Here is a 21,441-nt window from a genome sequence, read left to right on the forward strand (position 1 = left end):
CATCTCCTACACCACAATGCAAGACCCCAAGAGCTTCCGAACAGCCAGTTCCCCTGCAGACAACTCTCCTGCAAATTCTCCATGGAAAGTGTTTGGTCCTAACGTAGGTTTGAGCCCCTGGCGAGCATTGAGGCTTCTCAGGCAGGTCCGTGGGAGGAATGGAGCTCTTTCTCGATCAGTGACCACGAGCAGGAGAAAGGACGGGCACTCGCCAAGTGAAATAGGCGTCACCTCCCTCCCACTCAGCTGTGAGCGGGCTGTGCTGTCACGCAAGGCACCACGCGGCTGGGCAGCTTTATCTCGCAATGGTGGCCTGCGTCCTGGGGGTGGGACCGGTATCAGGAACGCATAATATTTTCCCTTTGCACGTCTTACCTCTTTGATCAGAGAGCCGAGATACAGGGCGGTGAGGGGTGTCTGCTCGGCGGGCTTCATGACGATGGTGTTCCCGCAGCACAGCGCGGGCGCCAGCTTCCACACCAGCATCAGCAGAGGGAAGTTCCACTGCAACAGGACACAGAGGGACATGGGGGACCCAGGTCCAGCCCGCTCCCCTGTTCCGATGCCCAACGCTGCCTCTGTGGAGGGCGCCTGCTTCGCATGGTCTAATTGGGGGTACGAGCGGTAACAGAACAGTCTGCAACAATCAGAACCGCATTCCTGCCTGGCGCTTCCTAAGCACAGTCTGGGGGGTGCTAACAGTTCTTGTCTGCAAAGGGGATCCCACAGTAGTGCACTCTGGGAGGTTTACAAAGCCGTTAGCACGTTCAAGGCTCTGAGGCATCCTGCAGAAATGAGACCCATCTCTCCTCAATCAGAGATCACAGAATACAGACCGATCCCCCAGTGAACTGGGTGCTTGGAGAAATTCATTTGGGGGATTGCTCTCCTTGTCATCTTTCGACAACAGAGGCAAGGAGACTGAAATGACCATGACAATAAGCCTAACACAAGCTAACGCTGCCCGGGCGTCCGCCGTGTGCCAGGCGTTGTTCTAAGCCCTTCGCAGATGTTAACGCATTTGATCCTCACAAACCAGGATGAGCTCGTGGTACCATGACCGTCATTTACAGACGGGAACTTCCTGGCACCTGCCAGCCTGCTCACCGCCCAGGGAATGAAGTCCGGGACCCGCAGCCGCCGAGGCCACCGGAAGCTGAGCCCCCTCCACCTGACGCAGGTCCTCATCCTCTTTCTCACCTCCTCCCCCATCTAAGCTCTGGTGTTAGCAGGTGTCCTGCCATTGAAGGAGCACTTCCAGGCCTTTGCTCGGGCCATTCCTTCACTTGCAAAACCCTTTTGCCTGTTGAACATTTTTTCTTTTCATTCAAGACCCAGTTAAGAGATCACTGCGTGAGGGGTGCTGGCCATTCCGGGTCCCTCCATTTGGAATCCATGCTGCCTCCTGTGACGTACCCCAGGGTGTCCCCCGAGAACAGGAAGGGGGCCTAATCCTCCTTGATGACCCTCAAGCACGGAGCTCCATGCCACAGAGCAAACGCTCAATTGATGCTGGTGACAGCGAATCAAAACACCCTGGAAATTGGTTCTAAGGGCCCCAAGGGAGTGGGGTGCCAGGAGCCAGGTACTTACGGGAGTGATGGCCCCACACACACCTACGGGCTCGTGCCTGGTGAAACACACCACGTTGTCGTCTGCAAGAAAGGTCACACGGAGGAGAGGAAGACACGTTAATCTACATGGAAGAATTTTAAGCAGTAACACGACAAGAAATGAATCTGGACGTCCACGAAGGTGACAGTTCTAAGCCTTGCCTATCGCACAAAGAAGTGGTTTACAACTCATTTTCAACAGCAGCATTCCTTAGAAGGATCGGCACCGTGCCATTTCGTTTTGGGGACTGGGAAGGAACTGGGGAAACAGCCAGAGGTGCTCTGCCGAGGCCACCTGGAGGAAGGAAGAGACAGGGTCCCCCAGAGATGACATCTGAGGCTGAGAGTCCCACGCTCACCGGTGGGGATGGTCCGGCCCTGGACTTTGTCTGCCCACCCTGCAAAGTATCTCAGGGTTTTGATACAGCCCTCCAGGTCGATGAAGAAGGCATGAAGGAATGGCTTCCCTGTGTCCATTGTTTCTAGGGTCTGCAACGACAAGACATCGGTCTCAGACAGTTTTCTTCTTACCTGTCAGGTTGCTAAGAACAGCGTTGGGGGGCGGGCAGTAAGGGCGTGGTCCCAGAACATTGACCTCCACACATCCCTCCATCTGTGTCCCTCAGAAAGCAAGATGCTACCTTTAAAATAAGACCTGCCCCCGACTGTCAGGATGCTGAAGGGTCCACTGGAGCAGAGGCACGCGTCCCCATAAGGGACAGTGGGCGCAAGGCTGGTTTGAAGACTCACCAGGAAGGAGGACACTTTAGTATTTTGTCACCTCAGCGGAGCTACTGGGCCAGGCGGGTCTGTGTGTTCCTGGGACATTCTGGGCAGGGCGGCTGGAGAGAGGGCTGGCTTCCTCTGACAGAGGAGAGCGGAAGAACACGGGTCCTTCCCTCTTGGCCCCGCTGACCAGCACGTCGCGGAAAGAGTGACCAGCGAGCCCCGAAGGGTCGCGCAACCAGCACAAAGACGCGATGCTCCCAGCCTGGGCTGCCAGGCCGGATGCACAGAGCGGACTCGCCCTGGGTGGTGGGTGGTGAGGGAGGCGATTGCCCAGCTCCTCAATGCCGAGGACGCTTTGCTATTTCCAGCCCGGGTGTCAGAGGGCCCCTTTGTCCTTCAGACAAGCGGCCCCAGTGGAGCCGGGCGCTGAAACTGCCCATCATCCATCTCTGCAGGAAGTGGCCACCCGAACACATAGCCCAGGGCTGGATTCTTGTTTTAGAGCCGAGGCAGTGAGATGGTGGTTTACAGAGGAAGAGGCCCCCCACCCCCCACCCCCCGCCCCGTGTGCGCCTACGCATGCCTCATTTCTGAGCATGACAGCTCCATTCTCACGGCAAGGTGCAGGCACCAGGCTAACAGAGGCCGGGACTCATCTGAGGTCATCCAGCTGGTCAGCGGCACAGTTGGCACTGAACTTGGGGCGCCTACCGTTCAGCCAGCCCCGTGACTGCTCTGCACCGGGACCACCACGGGAGATGCTGGGGGTTCTATCTGAGATCCGCATCCTCTAAACTAGGCAACCGCTTTCCCGGAATGGCTCCCTGCCTCTGTTTCCTCATCTGTAAACCGAGATTCACAATAGTCATAGTACCTACCCCATGGGGCCTGTCGGAGGGTCGGAGGAGTTAAAATCTATAAAATCCTGACAACTGTGCCTGCCCATGGCAAGCGTCCTGGTCACGGTTCAGTCACAGTAATTACCATGGCGATTAGAGCCGTCATCCCTTTTTGGACCAGACGGACGTGCTTGGCAGTCCTCACCTGGGGACATTGAGGACACAGGACTGGGTTGCTGAGGACGACAGGGCAGATTTGAGTGAGGGTGTGTGTGTCCCTCCTTCCCTTCAGGTACTTCTCAGGGACCAACACAGGCCAAGGTGACAAGGTGACCCCCAGCACACTGTACCCTTGACTCCTACTAATTTACATTCCCAGTTAGAACTTGTATTTTCCCAGGGGGAATCCCAATATTGCAAATCACGCCACAAGTTCTCTGGGGTAGACTACCGCAGATAGTATCTGCAGATCTGCTGGTGGAACCAGGAATTTATTCTTGGCCCTCTTCTGGGAAGAGAAAGGGAGAGAAAGGCAAGGGACTGGGGCCTAGAATCAGGGGGAATAGTAGGACGTCTCTGGCTGGGCAACCTTGGACAGGTTACCTAACCTCTCTGGGCCTTGGGGTCCTTACCCCTAAATGGGATGATAAGGGTCCCAGATGAAGGGTTTACCAACCAGCCTGGTACGTGGCGAGCATTCGCCAAGCATTGATTATTTCTCATTATTCACCTGGGCAGCGTTGCCGACCGCAGAGAAAACATGATTTTGCTGGCCACAATAGGTGCTGACAGGAAATTGTTTTAAAAATAAAAATACAAACGGACTCGCAGGTGAGTAGACAGGACTGAGCCTGAGAAATCAAGTCTTAACTGTGGCTGGGCCATGAGCGAATCACAGCTGCTCCCAAGTTTATTTCCTCTAACGGTTTAAGGGACAAGTCTGCCTTCTGAAAAATTAGCATCATACTGCTCAGATGCTAAAGAGTGAAGGAAAAGTATGCGGGGCAGGGCTACTCCTGGACTCTCCGTGTGCCAAGGCTAAAGACAGAGTAAACAGGAAGAACCCCTATTTGGGGGCTCCCGAAAGGAGCGTGGAAAAGCCAGATTCTGGGTCCCACTGCCTCAGCAGGGGAGAGAAAGCAGGGCTGCCAGACCCTCCACATCTGCTTCCAAGCACTGAACACAGAAGTAAATGCCCAGCTCTGTCTGAACCACTGAGCCGGCCCGAGAGCGTGACTGACGGAAGCACTTAGCTGCCTGAAAATGCAGGAGAGACAGATCCAGGAGGAGCGTGAGGGGTGCTTCCCCGTGATGTGGCCCAAGTTTTAACAACCAAATTGGCTGCCCTGGCTGGGTGGCTCAGCTCATTGGAGCATCGTCCCGCGCACCAAAAGGTTATGGGTTTGATGCCTGGTCAGGGCATGTGCTGGAGGCCACCCATTGATGTTTTTTTTTTTTCTTTCTCATTCTCTCTCCTTTCCTCTACCTCTAAAAATAAATAAATAAATAAATAAAAATAAAAAAAAAAAATAAAATCAATGACACAATATATCCCTAGGTGAGGATTAAAAAGTGTTTTTTTAAAAACCCATATTTGCCAGTTGCTCGTCCCTTTCATGATGCGGCAAAGAGCCGGGTCTCATTTCCCAGGGGCATCAGGGTCCCGGTGGCGGAGGTGACTCGCTCCGTCTGCTGTCACAACACCGTCCTGCCAGACAACAGGGTGGGCGGAGGGTGAAGGTGGCCTTGCAGCCTGTGCTCCCTGAGATGACAGGGTGGGCGGGGAGCCCAGGGCACATCCTCTTCCCCTGCTCTGAGTCCACACTGACATTGCACACCGATGAGCTCATGCTGGGTGAACACAGACATGTTTTTGAAAAAGCCCGTCGGGCAGCCCGGGACTGGAGGCTGGCTTTCGTTGCAGGAAGAAACCAGAGGTTCCTCGGAGAGAAACATGGCTACCCTCACCTGGCTTTGGGGCAGACGTGCTGGGCGGGCTGCCTGGGGAGGAGGAAGATCACTGGTCTGGGCGGCTGTGTCCCCCAGGACAACGCACCCACGAGTCGAACCCGAGACGGGAGTTCCTCCCCCCAATGTCCCCAGACACACGGTTGGTGACGAGAGCAACTTCAGTGTCCTGGCTGACACTGTCTTCCACGAGTGTGTGGACTTTACTGCTTGGTCTTGACAGCAGATCAAGAAAGGAGAGAACTGTTTTTCCAGATCAGAGGCCAAAAAGGAGATTTCCTGCCTCACCAACATGCCTCAAGGTTTGGAGCAAGTTTTAAGAAGTGTGAGCTGTACAAGCTGGCAAAGGACCCTGCGGCGCAAGGTGGCCCTGAGTTTTCCTCTGACCGCTCACCACAGGGCCAAAGGAGGGGTCTGAGGATTCCATTAAACAAGGCACTTACAACACATAAATGTTTTCATAGCCCCATCGCATGGGAGCGGCCCAACCTCAGGGAGCGGGCTGGATTAATTTCCCCATTTTCATAGCATAGAACCTAAAGTGCCTAGAAACTTATGGTTCGGAGGTTACGTACCTGGGCTTAAAACCTGGGTCTTCAGAGAGCATAACTATGGAGTAATAGTAATAGCTCTCATCTATTTAGCGTTGCTGCATGCCAGGGAGTTTAAATGGGTCATTCTTACAATGCTTAGATATCATTATTAGTGACCATTTCCATGAAAAAATATATGCTCAGAGAGGTCAAGCCACTGGTCCAAAGTCACACAGCTAGTAAGTGGCAGAGCTGGGATTTGAACCCAGGTCTTTCACACACTGACAGTTTTCCCTGTCCTCACCATCATGCCACACAGGCTCACCATGGCCCAGTTTAAGAGTGAGGTAGAGAAGATTTTCAGGTCACATAGGAACAATTTTTATGTTTAGTGGTGGCCTTTATTTTCATAAATATTAAACCTATGAGTCCATGGATATTGTCACTTAAGGTAAGGTTAAATTTAAGTTTAAAAGGGAGTCGATGTTTTTTGTTTTTTTTTAAAAAGAGATGTTCATAAATGTACAAGGTAGGATCAGTCCATCAGCTGTGCATAAATAACTCAAGTCTGGGAACCATTAAATAAGCTGAACTTCCTCCAGGCAGCTGAGCTGCAAGGGACACAAGGCCAAGTTCAAAACGAAAAAGGACACCTGCCTACTCCAGAACACTAAACCCCGAAGACCGAACAGACCCAAGGTCACACAAAACCAGCGCCACGTGGCTTTTCTTCCGCACCCCACAGGGGACGGGACCCTCGCTGAGGCCAGCTTGTCCCACGCCTGTCCCTCCTGGGTGGGTACTCACGGCCAGGACGGCACGGTCCCTCTCCATAAGGTCCGCCAGCTGGTGAAGCAGCCGACCCCGGCTCAGGGCATCCAGCCGGCGCCACGGTGAGCCCCGCTGGAAGGCGGCCTGCGCGGCCTCCACGGCCTTGTCCACATCGGGCTGCGAGGCCAAAACAAGAGAGAGCGTGTCACCTTATGATGAGACTACAGCTTGGGACAGTGACAGAGACTAACAGGGACCTGCCTCCCTGGTGACAGAAGAAGGGGATGGCGGGCAATGGCTGAGGGGCTTTCTCTCTCTTTTTTTTCTTCTTTACATCTTCAGTCTTTTTCAAGATTTTTACCGTGGCTAAGTATTAACTTTCTTTTGGATCGCAAAGTGTTTTAAAATAGTTTATAAAGCCACCGACCTTAATGAGGTATTTTTCTTGGTAACCCAAGCAGGAAAAGAGTTTCCACTTGCTAGCTCCGTTTGAACATGCACCCGCCCGCTGGTCACCAGCGAGGTGGGAAATGACTGTTTTGGCATTTTGTCCCAGCTGCGGCCTCTCGGCCAACAGTGAGCAGGGACATGGGGGGGACTCTGTGGGTCTCAGAACCAGCCACATCGGAAGAGCCCCCAGATGGGGAGACTTAGGAGCTTTTTGAACCATTTTATAGACAAGGAATCGGTCCTTCTGCACACTGATAGAATGACACTAGAACTTTCTACTTAAAAGGAAAGAGATGTTTAGAGTATTGTTCTTCATTCTTAGTTTTGGGGAAATGGGGGTCGAGGCTCTGCTTGTTGGTGGGTCACGGCTCATCCCCCAGGCCCCTCTGGGCCTCCTAGGGAGGTGTATTGGCAGGGGGTCCCTGGTACAATCCAGGCTCACCAACATTCCATGTGAATCGAAGCTTTGTCAAGGGAGAGTGATATTAGGACTCCGAGTGGTCGATCTGTCGCAGGCTCTGGGGTGGACGCAGACCCTCTCCAGCAGCAGGAGACAGGGCTGCCTCTGACTCCACGTGCTCAGAGCAGCCGCCCAGACAGAGGGAGAAGCCGGAGCCCAGGGCAGTGGGCTCCTTCTCCTCCCTGATGCCTGTGAGGGTCGCTCACTGGGGACCCTGCTCAGCATCACGCCTCCCACCCTTCCCCCACCCTCCCATCGCCACATGTGCTCCCTGGTCCTAGCATCTCTGTAAACAGCACTTTGCATGGGGCACTGCATGTTGGAGGGTCTATACCGGTGGAACCACACGCAGTGCACCCAGTCACAAAGCTAGAGCAGGTGGCATCAAGTTCAAGGCTATTTGACACACGGGGCATTAACCCTCTCCATGTGCAAAATCGCCCACACACTTGTCAGGAATGCCAGGTGAGTACTCTGGTAGTTGAGAAGAGGTTCACATTTCCCTCCTCTCCTTAGAAAAACTTGACCTTCAACCTTTCACCCAGTGGCACTTATATTCAAAAGATACAAGATACTTTTTGGCTTTGAAATGTATCAAGGACACATTCAGAAGTCCCTTAGCTTTATATATTCTATAGTGTTATCTATAACATATATGCTTTGGCTTATAATACATACCCATATGTGTTATATAGTGATAGTATACACATATATAGCTTATATTATAATACGCTTGTTACAGTATGTCCCATGATCATTTAAGTTTCTGATAGAAAAGAAATCTGGCAATGACGTGACATCATTACCCTTTCGTGACGTGGTTAGCAAGTCTCCTTCCTTTCTGCTGCACTTGGTGAAACACACCAGCCAAAAACGCTTTCTGGGAAGATTTTTTTAATGCCTCCAGTTTCAAATAATTGATAAAAACCTTTCCTTGAGCCATGTGAGGGGGATAGCTGAGGTCACCCTCATAGATGGGGAGACATCCATCAAACGAGAGTGACTTTCTGCGGCCGATTATCCCTAACTGGTCCCTTTCGGGGCCGTGTGTCTGAGAAGCAGTGAGTTAGGTCCTGCCTTGAGAGTGGCCCTGTGTCACGGCTAGGCTGACTTGCTTCCTTACCCTTTTCTTGTCTGAAATTGAATTACTTGGGGTGGGGTGGGGGACACCTACCTTATCTCCTTCCTCCACTTGGCATATTTGTTCTAGAGTCGATGGGTTATATGTGGCAAACTTTTTCCCACTCTTGGATTCGTGCCATTCATTGTTGATGAATATCTAAACAAGAAAGGAGGTCATAAGGCATTATTAGGCACAGATCAAAATCCTATAACTCCAGGATGCTGAGGACCTCAGGGACGTCTGATCCTTCCTCAACAACTTCCCACTTGCCCGCCACTTTACAGTGGGGACCTGGAGGGGAGACAGAGTCACGTGCCCTGCTGGGAGCACACGCAGGCCTAGAATCCAAGTCTCTTGACTTTTCATCCGTGTTCAGAGAATTACTTTTTATCACAATAAAGCAAAAAATATTCAGAATTTTTTCTAAAATGTTCTCTCTCTCTCTCTCTCTCTCTCTTTCTCTCTCTCGCTCTCTCTCTCCTCTTTGATCACTAGCACAGATTCACAGAGGGATACCTGAGCTGTATAATTAAATAAGGGGGTAAGTCAAATCCTATACTCTCCTCAAGTTTGGGGGAACATTAAGTAGGTTTATATACATTAAGGGCCAAGCAATCCGCCTGCCCCTGAAGAATATGTCAGCAGTGGGCACTCCCTTCTTCCTGTTTCAACCACTGCCCGCCCGGCCTCAGACTGCCAAGGACCTGGTTTATACAGCAATCTCACTATAACTCTTTAGTCTTTATGAGTTCCCCCCAGCACCCCTCCCCCATCCTCTTCAAAACAGTCTATTTTCATGTTGGGCTTAATAAAAGCCAGTGTTGGAATACAAAGATAAATATCAAGGTTAAGAAGTGTCCTGGTTATATTAACAGGTATAGCAAATAAACATTTGTATGCCGAACCAAAGAATTAACCCACAAAAATTATTTAGTTTGGATCCTGAGTTATCTAGGACAAAGCCAAGAAGGAGATGTCATGAGCAAACTAACAAGAACTCCCCAATCGCATGCACTGAAATGTGTGTACTATTTACTTAGTTTACTCCAAGCTCTAACTGTTTTAAGAAACTTCACATTAGCCCTGGGCACTGTGGCTCAGTTGGCTGAAGCATTGTCTCATAAACCGAAAGGTCGCCAGTTCGATCCCCAGACAGGGCACGTGCCTAGGTTGCGGGTTCATTCCCCAGTTGGGACATATGTGAGGCAACTGATGCGTGTTTCTTTCTCACATTGATGGTTCTCTCCCTCTCTCTCTCCATCCCTTCCCCTCAGTCTCAAATCAATAATCATGTCCTTGGTTGAGGGTAAAAAACAAATTAACAAAGAAAGAAAAGAGACATCACATTAAAAGAGAGGGGTTTTGGAAGAGAACTAGCAAGAGGGGTGACAGATAATACACAAAGCACTAGCATGAGGACCCAACCATCCAGCAAGAGATGGACAATCTCCAGCTGTGGCAGCTGGGGATGGCGTTGTCCTCACAGCCCATCATGGCATCAGAAAGACCTCAGTCACAGAGGTCACGGACATGGCTAAGGCCCTCAAGAAGCATTTCCATCAAATAAAATACTGTCAATAATATCTAAGTACAGACCTAGCTTATCAGATTCCACTCTATGTCTGTATGCATACCTTGGCTTCTCTTTGAGTCATTTAAAGGAACAATTGGGTCACTACGATTATTGTGAATTTCATCCAGTTGGATTGCTTGACTCCCTAGTATGGGCCAAGGACAGGAGGGTCATCTTGTCCCCGAAGTGGCTTGGTTCTGTCCTCTGTCCTGGGTCTTCCTGCGAAAACCCCAAAGCTCCCCGGGAAGCTGCTGGGGAGACCGTTTCAATATTTCTTCCTGAAAAGCAGGGAGGTCTGAGTCCAGTGGGACAAAGATGAAGGCCAGCTCTGGCTGGGCAGGTGGGCAGAGCCCTCCCCCGCAATGCCATGGCGTGGAATCCAGAGCCGAGACCATCCCTCGCCCATGGGATGGGCCGCGCTGACTCCTGGAAGCTCAGCGCCTTCACCGGGAGGCCAGGCCCCCAGGGAGACCCGCGGACGAGGCCAGGCTACAATTACAGGTTTATTCTTCCAGCTGAAACCAAATCCAAGCGTCGACTTTTGCCATCCAGGGAGCAAGCTCGGTAACAGGGAGAAATTAATAAGTGGAGGGGAGTGAACTGCACGTGGGAGGGACGTGCCGCCAGGAAGGGAGGCCCATTTGTCGGAAGATGAAATTTCGTGGGTTAGGTAATAGAGACAGCCGGCAAAAACTGCTGATTCTAGGTCCTCCCTAGTATCAGTTCCGGGGAGGGGGGGCGGAAAATGAGAAGGTGGTAGAAGAGAATATAAATAAAGGGGAGGGAAGCAGATTGCAATGGTCAGATGTCTGTTACACTTCATCCCCAAGCATGTGCCTCTCCCCCAAATTACTTGGTTGTCCATGACATTGATCCGTAGTCCTGTCTAACCAGCAACTTAAAAAAAAAAAAAAAAAATGCAGACCGCTCAACTCTAACCATATTTTTCCCATCACAATGTTTCCAATTTAGCAAAAAAAATTTTTTTCTTTATACTACACTAGTAAGTCATGTTGTAAGTGGTTCCCACTGTTGAGTTTCTCTCCATGGAAAGGAAGCAGAAACACAGATAAAGAAAGGGTTGGTGAGTGTGGCCTACCCATTACGCTGGTTTTATTGTTTGGAGCCTCAAATCAAGATAATGAGGCCGGGAGAGAATCATTTCCCTTGACTCATGCGTGGCTAGGAAACAACCCTAGTAGAAGTATAAAATCAAGTCCCACTGAGCTGTCGATGGAATTCCGATTTCACGGGAGGAATGGAATGATGTTATCTGGCCAGAGCCGGCACAGCCAGTGGCGCGGAGGAGCCAGGGAGCCTGGGCGGAAGAGAAAATGGCAGTCACCTGCCACCCGCTTGGGTTCTGCTGATGTCATTTCCACGAACTCTCATTGGACCTCAGCTCAACCTGAAAGGAGTGCGTTTTCCGAAACGGAGGTTGGAGGGAATTTTATTTTGCATAAAAGCAATCCTAAACACTGGTGTTTTCAGGCACCAGAAAATCTTAATGAGAATCTCTGCTACTAGAAAGAATTTTATAAGGAAAGGAAGGGGCCCCTGAAAGCCCACAATGTTGCTGTCGTCCAAGCTCTGGGGTGTGTGTGTGTGTGTGTGTGTGTGTGTGTGTTCTAGAGTGACCCTCCCCTCAGCAGAATCACATAGCAAGCCCAATGTTAAATATATGAGAACTGATGAAGGTCGTCCTTCTGGAAACTGGACTTAGCTTGAGCTGTGGGCCATCCGAGCCCGGGCTCAAACACACCACCTCCGCCTTGGCCTCCATTATCAGGACGCATTGTGGATCAGGTTTGAAAAATGCCAGACGTTACTGGTTCACGCTCCACCCCTCCGGACTGCCTGCCTGCCTTGGGCCTCAACTCTGGAGTTCTGCTTCTCTAGCCGCTGTTGGTCCCTCTCCAGCCAGAAGTTCCCCAAGCCTTGCTTGCCTGGCTGGCCAGCCTCAGCCACACACCACACAGGCTGCCCGGCCCCGCAAATGCTAGGGGGAGCCATTTGCAGAGGTGGGTCGCGGGCAAGGAGAGAGCAGACAGAGGCCTTGCCCACCACAGGGAAGGAGGGGCTGGGGCCTGATGTGAGGCCGGTGTCCCTTCTCTATCTTGGGGCCTTTCCTCAGCTTTAATCACACACCCAGTGCTGGACCACTGGGACGAGGAGGGACCCCACGGGACGAACAGCGCTGGTCCCTGTGTGTCTGCTAAGACCTTCCTTTCCACAGGCCATACAGACTCACAGAGAAGGGGATACGCTTTCCACATGGGCCGGCATCCCTCTGATAGGACTCAAAAGGCTAAAGCGTAAAAGGACAATCATAAACATAATTTCTGGTTTCTAGTTCATTAAAAAAGAAATCCTATAAAACAAAAATAAAACGAAACACCATTACCACTACGGGCAGGCGAGTGCCCGCAAAATGTGTGTTGGAATTTTCGCTCTGAAGCTTGATACTGCAAAGGAAAATACATTAAAAATAATCTCCAGCGTTTATGGTAAAGTGCTTCTGTTGATTACAGAGCCCTCTGAAAACAGTTAATTTCAACGTCATGTGATCAGAGGCCCAGCCGACATTAAGTGCCAAGAGACCAAATTCTGAAGGCCACACTTGGTGGCCTGCAAATTTCTCCGCCTGATTAAAACTATTTGAGAGACATAATTGCTACTTTTGAAAGTAAAATTGATGGGGGAGTTTTCTAAGTGCTGTGTCAGCTGGAGTTGGGGGTTACGGATAAAATGCAAAAATGAAAGGAGACGGAGTTGGGAAACTGTGGTGTGCGCCACTGAAGGGCCCCCGGCCCAGGCCCCCCGCCGTGGCTTCCAGACAGCCGGTGCTCAGCGCAGCTCCAGGCTTCCCCTTTTCCCTTTCTGCCCCAGGCAGGTGAGCTCACCGCCTCCCGGACACTCCAACCTCCCGGCCCCTCAGGGTAAAAAGGCAGAGAGCCTCCCGACTCTGCGGCGCCCAGATCTGAGCCCATCCAGGAAGGCTACGTCTTCGGTCAACAGCAGGGCCTCTGGGCTCCAGGGCCGTGTGACCAGTCATTACCTTCCCACGTCCCCTCGCTCTCCTGGTCCGCAGAGAAGCTGCCCCACGTTTCCCCCTTTGCTACCCACGGCATGTTCCCCACGAGCCGGAGCTCTTGATGGTCTCTTCACGTTCCCTGGCACCCTGAAAGCCGACCTTTTCAGGCCTGGAAACCCTGCTGCAGGGTCTGCGGGGAGACCCCCGCCCCCGAGGCCCCACACCTCCGCTCCTCTGCAAAGCGGGCCGTACCCTGAGGGCACGTCGGGGTCCCACTGGGCTGCGGCTGGCACCGCGCCGGAGCTTCGCAGCCTCTCTCCGGTTTTTGAGGCTGAATGCGCTAAGCATCGCTCCCTGAGAGCCCGTCCGGGGGTGGGGATCATGGAGCCCCGCCTCGGGGTGCGCGGTGGACGCGCGCGGGACGCAGGCTTCCCGCGTGGGAAGCTCTGCGCGGACGCGGCTTTGGGAGGGCCCGGCCTAGGTCCCGAGAGCGCCGGGCGAAGTCCGCTGAACGCGCGCCGCCCACAGCTCCCCAAACCCACGGCGCGGAGCGCCCGGCGCTCCCAGCCTGCTGGCCCCTCGTCCGGTCGTCCGGGGCTGGGCAGCCCCGCGTGGAGCCGGGCTGCCGTCGGGTGGGACGGGCGCCGCCTCACCTTGGTGAACTTGACCTCCAGGTTGCTGATGGGACGCGGTAGGGCTGGAGGCTTCTTGTCGGGCTGCCCGTTCTCCACGGCCCCGTTGGTGGTAGCCATAGCTCTTCCGCGCTCTCCGCTCTCCGCTCTCCAGCCCGGGCGCCCGAGTCTGCTGGATCAGTGCTGAGTGGTGTGCAGCCTGCTCGAAGGGTGACAGCTCCTCGCGGCTTTATGCAGAGCCCCACGCCTCCCGCCCGAGGGGGCCCTCTAATTGGCTGCAGGATGGGGAGAAGGGAGGGCCTGCGGAAGGGGAGGGGGCTGGCCCGCCTCACCCCACCCCGCCCGCTGCCCCTGCAGGAGCTGGGCCACCGCGCAGCTCTCTCCCCGCCCTGGAAGCTGCCCTTGGAGGAGCTCCCCAAAGCGCTGCGGGTTCCGAAAGTCCCGGGGTGCGGGCCGAGCGGTGGGGCCAGGCGCGGGGCTCGCAGCGTCCGCTGTCTTCCCGAAGTCGGGCGAGTTCGCCCTCGGCACCTGCTGCCCCCTGCCCGCCAGAGCTCTGCGCACCCGCCCAACACGGGTCTGCGCACCGCGCTGGGGCAACGCGCGCCCACCTGCCCCGGGGCCTGCTCCGCGTTCTGCTCCGGGTCCGCGTGCCCCGTGGGGTGGTCGCGTCGTTGCCCATGTGCCTTGGCCCAGAGTCCGGCTGCCGGTCCCCGCTAGCAGCACAGACGCCTGCCACGCCCCATTCGGCCGAGATGGGACAGGAATTTCCCCTGGGCCGTGGGGCTTCACGCGCAAAGGGGCAAAAGACAAGGAAAAGCGAGCGTCTGGCCCTTTCTGCGCAGCGCTCTGGCGTCCTGGCAGCTGGGCCTCTGGCCTTCAGATTATCACACTGCCCTCCAGCCCCGGGATTCTGAGACACAATTATTTTGATTTTTAAAATGCACGAGTTACTCGTATATCGCGATTTTTAAAAATGAAAAAAGAGAAAGCACATGAGATATTTGCAGTTTTTAAGAATGGAGGCCCATAACTTCCCCAGGAAACAGAGACACATCTCGCCCCTCTTGTTTTGCCCTTTCAGAAAAGTTCCACCAACTACAGGGACTTGTGCCAGGTCCCATCGGAGACATGGAAGTGGCTGCTCACGCAGGCCACCCCCGGAACAATGATGCAGAACACAGACAGACTCAGGGGCAAAAGCAGTGGTTAATCCCCAGGGGGCCTCAGCCCCTCAGCTCATTTCCTTCTGCGAGTGATCTCAAGTGAGGGGTACTCCTTACTGTCGGAAGCTCCTCCTCCTTGGTTTTGGGGTTCCGGTGTCCATCTCTGTCCCCCTCTCCTTTCTCACTGTGCCTAAAAGCTTCTGCAAGTCCCCTCATCAGGACCACCTGCCCTCTGGGGCTGAAAGGGCTCCATGCTGTTACTGGTTGGAAGGCAAGGTGAGGCACAGGAAGGCGACAATGGGTCCCCGGAATGGATTAGGGTTGACTGACATCAGTGAGTCTGTCCCAGAGGCTGGGCTCTCTGACACCGATGAGTCCTAGAGCAATGCTGTGTCTCCTAAGCCGCTACCGCCAGTCCCTGGGCTCGCTGTCCTGCCTGGCCAGCCCCGTGGTCCCCACTCAGGTGTCCCAGAAACATGTGGGTGGATGCAGAGCCTGGGTATCTGGGGTGCACTGAATATGACCAGGTTGCCCCCTGGAGGAGCTGCCTCAACTGAACTCCCAGTTTAAGAGTTTCTTTGGGATTCTGGATGGTTGAGCTCATGCCACTGGAGCCAGAGCTTTAAAGAAAATAATCTCAAAATGTGTAGAGGAAACTTCTGGATGGATGGGAAGAGTCACTCAGGGCCAGGGCATGGATCTGTGCTCCCCTGGGGTAAGAGTGGAGCCTGTTTGCCCAAAGATAGTGGTCAGTGGCCGGCCCCTTGCTCACATGAAAGCAGGAATGCAGGTTGCCTCAGTTCGCACGCAGATACCATCATGGCCCGTAGCCCTGAGGACCCACTACAATGACGGGAATGCAGCTTTGCCTCAGGGACCCCCATACACATGATCCTGGGAGCCTGGGACGGGAGCAAGGCATGCAGCCCTAGCCTCCGGCGCCCGGAGAGCAGGTCAGGAGGATGGGGCCTGGCTCCAGACTTGTCCAGACCAGCAGGCTACCTCTGCACGCCTGTCTTGCCACTCAGTGGGAGGGATACAAGAGGCTCTTCTCCCCATTTTCCAGATGAGTAAGCAGAGGCATGTGGATACCTGCCTCCAGCAGCAGGGGAACCGAGGCTGGACTGTGTGGAGTGGGGGATACAGGGTGTGGAGGTGGGGTGTCTCTCACCTTCCTCTGCACATGGGTCCTGCTGCCCCATGTCACCTGGGCAGCACAGGCCACAGCAAAGGTACAGGTACAAAATGGTGGCAACATCCCTTCAAGCCGTGCCTTTCCTAAGAATCAAATCCTGAGGTCACAGCCTGGACTCAGAGGTGGTGACCACAGGTGTTAGGGGACATGGAAGAACCGTTTTCTCCCCCAGTAGCCCACCAGGTGTCTGAATGGCAGGGGGACTGAATACCCAAACATCCAAAGGAGCCTTGCCTGATTCCAGCTGTGCACTCTTCGGTTGGACCTGTCACACTCTGGCCTTTAGTTTCCTTTTCTGTAAAAGAATCTCCTTCCCCCTTTACAGCAAGAAAACGGTGCCGAGTGCTTTATTAACTGTAATGTGCTGAGCACACGCCAGTTCCTTCTTTTCTGATTCTCCCCACAGATGCAGACCGATTGCTCTCTGCAGGCTTTTCTTCAGGGAAGTTAGCAAGCTCCCCTGGACTCTCTCCGGCTCATGGAAGCTTCTCTGGTTGACAGTCACTCTGCTATGGCCTGCTGCTTGGCCTCCACGCAGGTCAGATGATCTGCATCCAAGACATTTCATGTGGAAGGTTTGTTTGTTCAAGGAACACTCAATAAAAATAAGCATGAACAAAAGGCCAAGATAAAATTTAAGTTATTATAGATACGCCCACTCTCCCATTTTTAAACATGGCAGATGAGATGGAGGTCTGTCACCAACGTATTAAATAATGATGATGTTCGCAATGGAGTCCCCTTTTGTTTGGTTTCAAACCTGGTACCTAAGCTTCGTTGGGGGTACCCAGAGGTTTTCAAGGGCCCCCAGAGGCCCAGAGCTGTGGGTCAGCTGCAGATGTCTCCCGAAGGCCACTCACCCCACCTCACACCTGGGAGTCAAGGCCAGGCTCTGGGACCAGGGTGGGTGGCACCCTTAAGTGGAGGCCAGGCTCCTTAGGTGAAGGTGGTTCTGTGGAGTAGGGAAGCAATGTAGCTCTCGGAGGGGGGGGGGGCTAACCTCAGTTTTCTTGGCTATAAAATGGGCAGACAGGTGCCCCCGAGGTGGCAGAAGACTGACTTCACTGGGAGCACCTCCCTGCTGGTATCAATGAACTTGATTCCATGCTGCATGTGAATTATTCGATGTTGCCCAAACTTGACGTAAGGAGCTACGTGCCTTTTGTGCTCAGCAGGAATGAAGCTCCAGCCAGCTCTCTCCATGCTAATACCTCAGCCTGTCCTTGGGGAACACGCAAACAGATTGTTTTCTTGGAAGTTTTCATGAGTGATGAGGCCAGAGGCGGGGCATGCATATCTGACGTCTGACCCAGTCCCCTGATCCACCTGATGCCAGGAACTCTGGTGACAAACAGTTGTGACAAGGCCAGGGGAGAGCACAGCAGGTTAGGTAGATTCAGCTGGTTGACCACCCAGTTTTTCCCTTCTTTCTTACCAAGGGGAGCACTGTGCTTTGACAAACAGATTTCCCAGCCTGCCTTGCAGACAGGGTTGGTTAAGGAGCTATTAGCTCTCATCTAGGGCTTTCAAAGAAGCTCTTCATGTAGGGCTGAGTCACCTGAGAGGTATTTTTCTTCCTTCCTGCTGCCTGGAACAGAGATGTGAGAGCTGGCATTTCAGCAGCCTCATTGTGACCACAAAGCAATTCTCAGAATGCAAGTTGAGTGATAAGGAAGTTGGAGCAGGCACGTAGGAAGAGCCTAGGTCCCCGATGAGCCTGGAATCAGGCTCTGTGCCTAGGATTTCCTTCCCTGGGTTTCTTCCATGTGAGCAAAGGACAAGTCCCTGTCTCATTTAAGCCTGCTGTTTGGGCTTTCTCGTTCATGTGCCTGAACCAAATCTTAAGTGATACAGCTGGTTATTTCAACTCTTTCCATCACCATGAGTATACAAACAAAGTTATAGACTCAAGTAGAATCATCATGTCATTTTTGTATAGAAAAAATGGTGCATTAAAAAAAAAAACTTCTTACCACCCTCTTAGCTCTATTTCTTTTTTCTTTTTTACTTTAATCAAATGTTCTGAACATTCTGTACTAGTTTTATAGTAAATAAAAAAACAAAGACAAAACTAATGCTGGGATGGAATAAATGAAGCTAGCTCATTGATTCGCCCACAGCTTTCATTGCCTAAATTGGGTGGTGAGCCTCTACCCAGGGAAGAAGATCCTTTTGAGATAAGATTCCTCATGGAGATGGGCAGGTAGCCCATCATCCTGTGGTGCCCATGACTTCAGTAGTTGGGGCTGCACCTGCCAGCTTACCCAGGAAGGTACACACACCCAGAGAGCTGATGTCGTCACTCAGGTCCCAGGGCCACCCAGCCTTCTGAGCTGCCCAGCCAGGCCAGCACTTAATCCAGGCAGCAAGACTTTCCATTTTAAAGGATGCAGAATTTAATGCTCTACCCTCCTCAACACCATCACCAGACTTTCTCAGTGACAGGGGAAGTTGTCTGCCAACTTCCCAATCATCCAAAATTCAGGGAGTCTGACCTTTCAATCAAACCTGAATTCTCTGGGGATTTGAGTTCAATGTGTACTCTGGACAAAATGCACTTCCAGATTAGAAGGAAAGTCATTTCAGGGGCTTATAAAAGGGTTCTGGAAGATTCTTGGACACAAAGTGGCTCTCACTAAACAACTCTGTGGAGTGAAGCCTTAGTGATTCAGAAACAAGCATATTGAATTTCCCTTGAAATCCACATGAGTATAAAAAATGTCGGGAAAGGGGGCTTAGCAAGATGCTGATTGCCAAGCCCAAAATGTTTGAAAACAAATTTGAGTGTGTGGGTTTGACGAATCCCTATTGGGCTAGAGCAAGACTTCCCTCCTGCTCTTTATTGGGACTCCCTCTAAAGGAGCGTCAGTTACCAAAGAATCTTCCTGTGGATTTTTACAATGATTTGAAGCCTGGGTAGGATGCAGGGTGGGGGAGTGGAGAACTTGTTAAAATCTGTGTTCTCCTGAGATAGCCTGAGAATCCTTGTACTTAGTTGTGCCTTTGTGGTGTCAAAGTTATTCAAGCAGGACTCCTGAGGGGCCCCTATAATCAGAAACTCTCTATAAAACACAACACGTCTTATCCTGTGTTTAGGCATTACAGATGGGAAGCCTATTTTCTATATTTTCATGTAGTTTTCTTGACCTGGCATTATGGTGATCCTAAAACAACCACCCCACCCGCCTGCAAGGGAATAGATTAACTAGTGACTATAGCATTTTCAAATGTATAGTGCTTTTCATTTTGAGCATGCTTACAAGCATTGAGTTTGTATTATATTATATGTTATTTAATATTATATTATATTATCAAACAAAGGTTATCAGTTAAATGACAATGGATTGGATAAGGTGTATTTTTTACCAGTAATAGCAAAGAACTACAAATATTAGGAACAAAACACAGAACTAGGGACTTCACGTGGCTTAAATGTGCATTGTATAAATTCCACAGACACTTCCATTACTGTAGCTCTCAGCCCACCTTTTATCCTAGGAAGTACCAGCGTCTTGCACCTGCTTGCGATGTCCCGAGATTCCATTGCACTTCTCCAGTTGGCCGCTAGGTGGCACGAGACCAAGTTGAGCAGGAAATTGCCGCTGAAGCTTGTTCTACTGTGAGAAACCGGAATTCCCCAATTAAAATAAGTGGTGTTGCACAAGCTTATTTACATTAGAACCCCCCAAACTTCAATTTATCATAGACACAGTGCTAAAACTGGTTATTAGTGCCCGGGCTAGCCCACAAAAGGCCACTAGCTTCTTAATGAGCCTAAAATGGGTTCCTACCTTTGAGACCAAACACGTGAGTGGGGTGACTGCCCACCCGGGGAGCACTTGGGCCAGGACCCTGAGCTTCTCGAGCCTCCACCTCCTCTTCTGAAAACCGGAGCAATGGATCCTATCCAGCAAGGGGGGGTCGTGGGGAGAAACGGGAGAACAGGTGTGGCGCACCGAGCACCCAAGCAGTAAAACGGACTGGAAGACATTACAGCTTCCTTCTCCTGTTTCATTAGCCACGTGCTAGGGCTGGCTCTTCTCGACCTTTGTAGTCCGCACTGTGATTGATCAGCGCTGTGATTGATCAGCCATGTCTGCTGTGGGCAGGAACACAAAGGTGATCACCTGGGATCTTGTTAACGTGCAGATTCGATTCACAGGTCTGAGGCGAGGCTCAGGGTTCTGCACATCCAACAAGCGACTGTCACATCTCTTAAGTGTTTGGCAGCATCAGTGGCTCCTGATAGCTTTCTAGAAATGCAGGCTCTGAGGCCCTGCCCTAGACCTATGGAGACAGAATCGGCCTGTTAACCAGGAGTTTTGTGAGAATATCAAGAAATGAGAACGCTGCCACACTCTGGTCTCTGGTTGGCTAATACCTGGCTTAGCATAATGGCACCCCCGTCTCCCCAGCCTTGTCAGGATGGCTGGATGAGTCCTTCTCTTTATATTTCTCTATTTTCAAAGTGGAAATGACTTCATGTTTCACCGTGAGCCCGAGGACAGTCCAGTACCTGTCCTAGCCAAGAGCCACCTACATATACTTTTCAGAGGCTCCTTACAGCCACCCCCAAAGGAATGGCTTTGCAGAATTTTAATCAATACAGTTTTACAAGATCGAAGCCCAGTAACACCAGGACACTACTATGAAGAAGAGGTATGTTTTCATTACATGGGATAAAAATTGCTCATACACTGGTCTTGAATTCCAGGGCTTGAGGAAAGCAGGTTGAATGGGATGAAACAGAGACTCAAGGAAAGTAGGAGGGAGCTTTAGGCCACTTTGTGGGTTAGACCCTGTGTCCATGGAGAGGCTGAGCCCACTTTAGGACAGGAAGCCACAGCAGGGGACAACAGGGCATGACTAGGTGTTTTCCCAGAATGGCTGAAGTAGTGACATCGAAGGAGCGAGTGGAGAGTGGATGGTGGAAGCAGGCAATGGCAGACCAGAGCAAGAAGGTGTCACCAAGCTTCAGGCCTGAGGGGCGAGGGAAGGTCAGGGCAGAGTGACTCACGTGGAGTCGGAGCAGGTGCTCCGACTCAGGCTGAGTAGTTGAAGATGACATCTGTGGACAGGCCAGGGGCTGGTGGGTTGTTTCAGGCCCCCCACCCCCCAACACACACACAGTGGCCCAGGCTTCTTTGAAAGAGCATCAACTCTGGGTCTGTCATATATTCTGTCTCATGGGGTAGCTACACTATAGTAGACATGTGAATTTTATATACAAAACTATAACTGCGCACCTATCTGTGTAGTCACTGATTTGCCGTCTCTACTACACTGAGCCCTATGAGGGCAGGGACACTTAGTTTTCCCACCAACACTTAGCCTATGTAGTGGATATGCAAAAAAAAA

The 21,441-nt window shown here is 52.0% G+C and overlaps 1 protein-coding gene across 1 annotated transcript in view; it reads right to left on the bottom strand.

Annotated features, from left to right (window-relative positions):
- The window catches only part of ALDH1A3 (aldehyde dehydrogenase 1 family member A3), a 30,624-nt gene extending 16,712 nt beyond the window's left edge, over positions 1–13,912 (bottom strand). Inside the window, exons 1-6 of the mRNA XM_090263817.1 lie at positions 13,747–13,912; positions 8,538–8,642; positions 6,490–6,630; positions 1,973–2,102; positions 1,594–1,655; positions 376–504 (exon numbers count right to left, since the gene is read on the bottom strand). Of these exons, the coding sequence (XP_090119943.1) occupies positions 376–504; positions 1,594–1,655; positions 1,973–2,102; positions 6,490–6,630; positions 8,538–8,642; positions 13,747–13,845 (666 nt within the window). The 5' untranslated portion in view covers positions 13,846–13,912. The remainder of the gene's footprint in view (positions 1–375; positions 505–1,593; positions 1,656–1,972; positions 2,103–6,489; positions 6,631–8,537; positions 8,643–13,746) is intronic.
- Positions 13,913–21,441: the final 7,529 nt, after the last annotated feature.

This window comes from Furipterus horrens, unplaced genomic scaffold, assembly GCF_987537825.1.
Source record: "Furipterus horrens unplaced genomic scaffold, mFurHor1.1.pri manual_scaffold_16, whole genome shotgun sequence".
Classification (NCBI taxonomy): Eukaryota; Metazoa; Chordata; class Mammalia; order Chiroptera; family Furipteridae; genus Furipterus; species Furipterus horrens.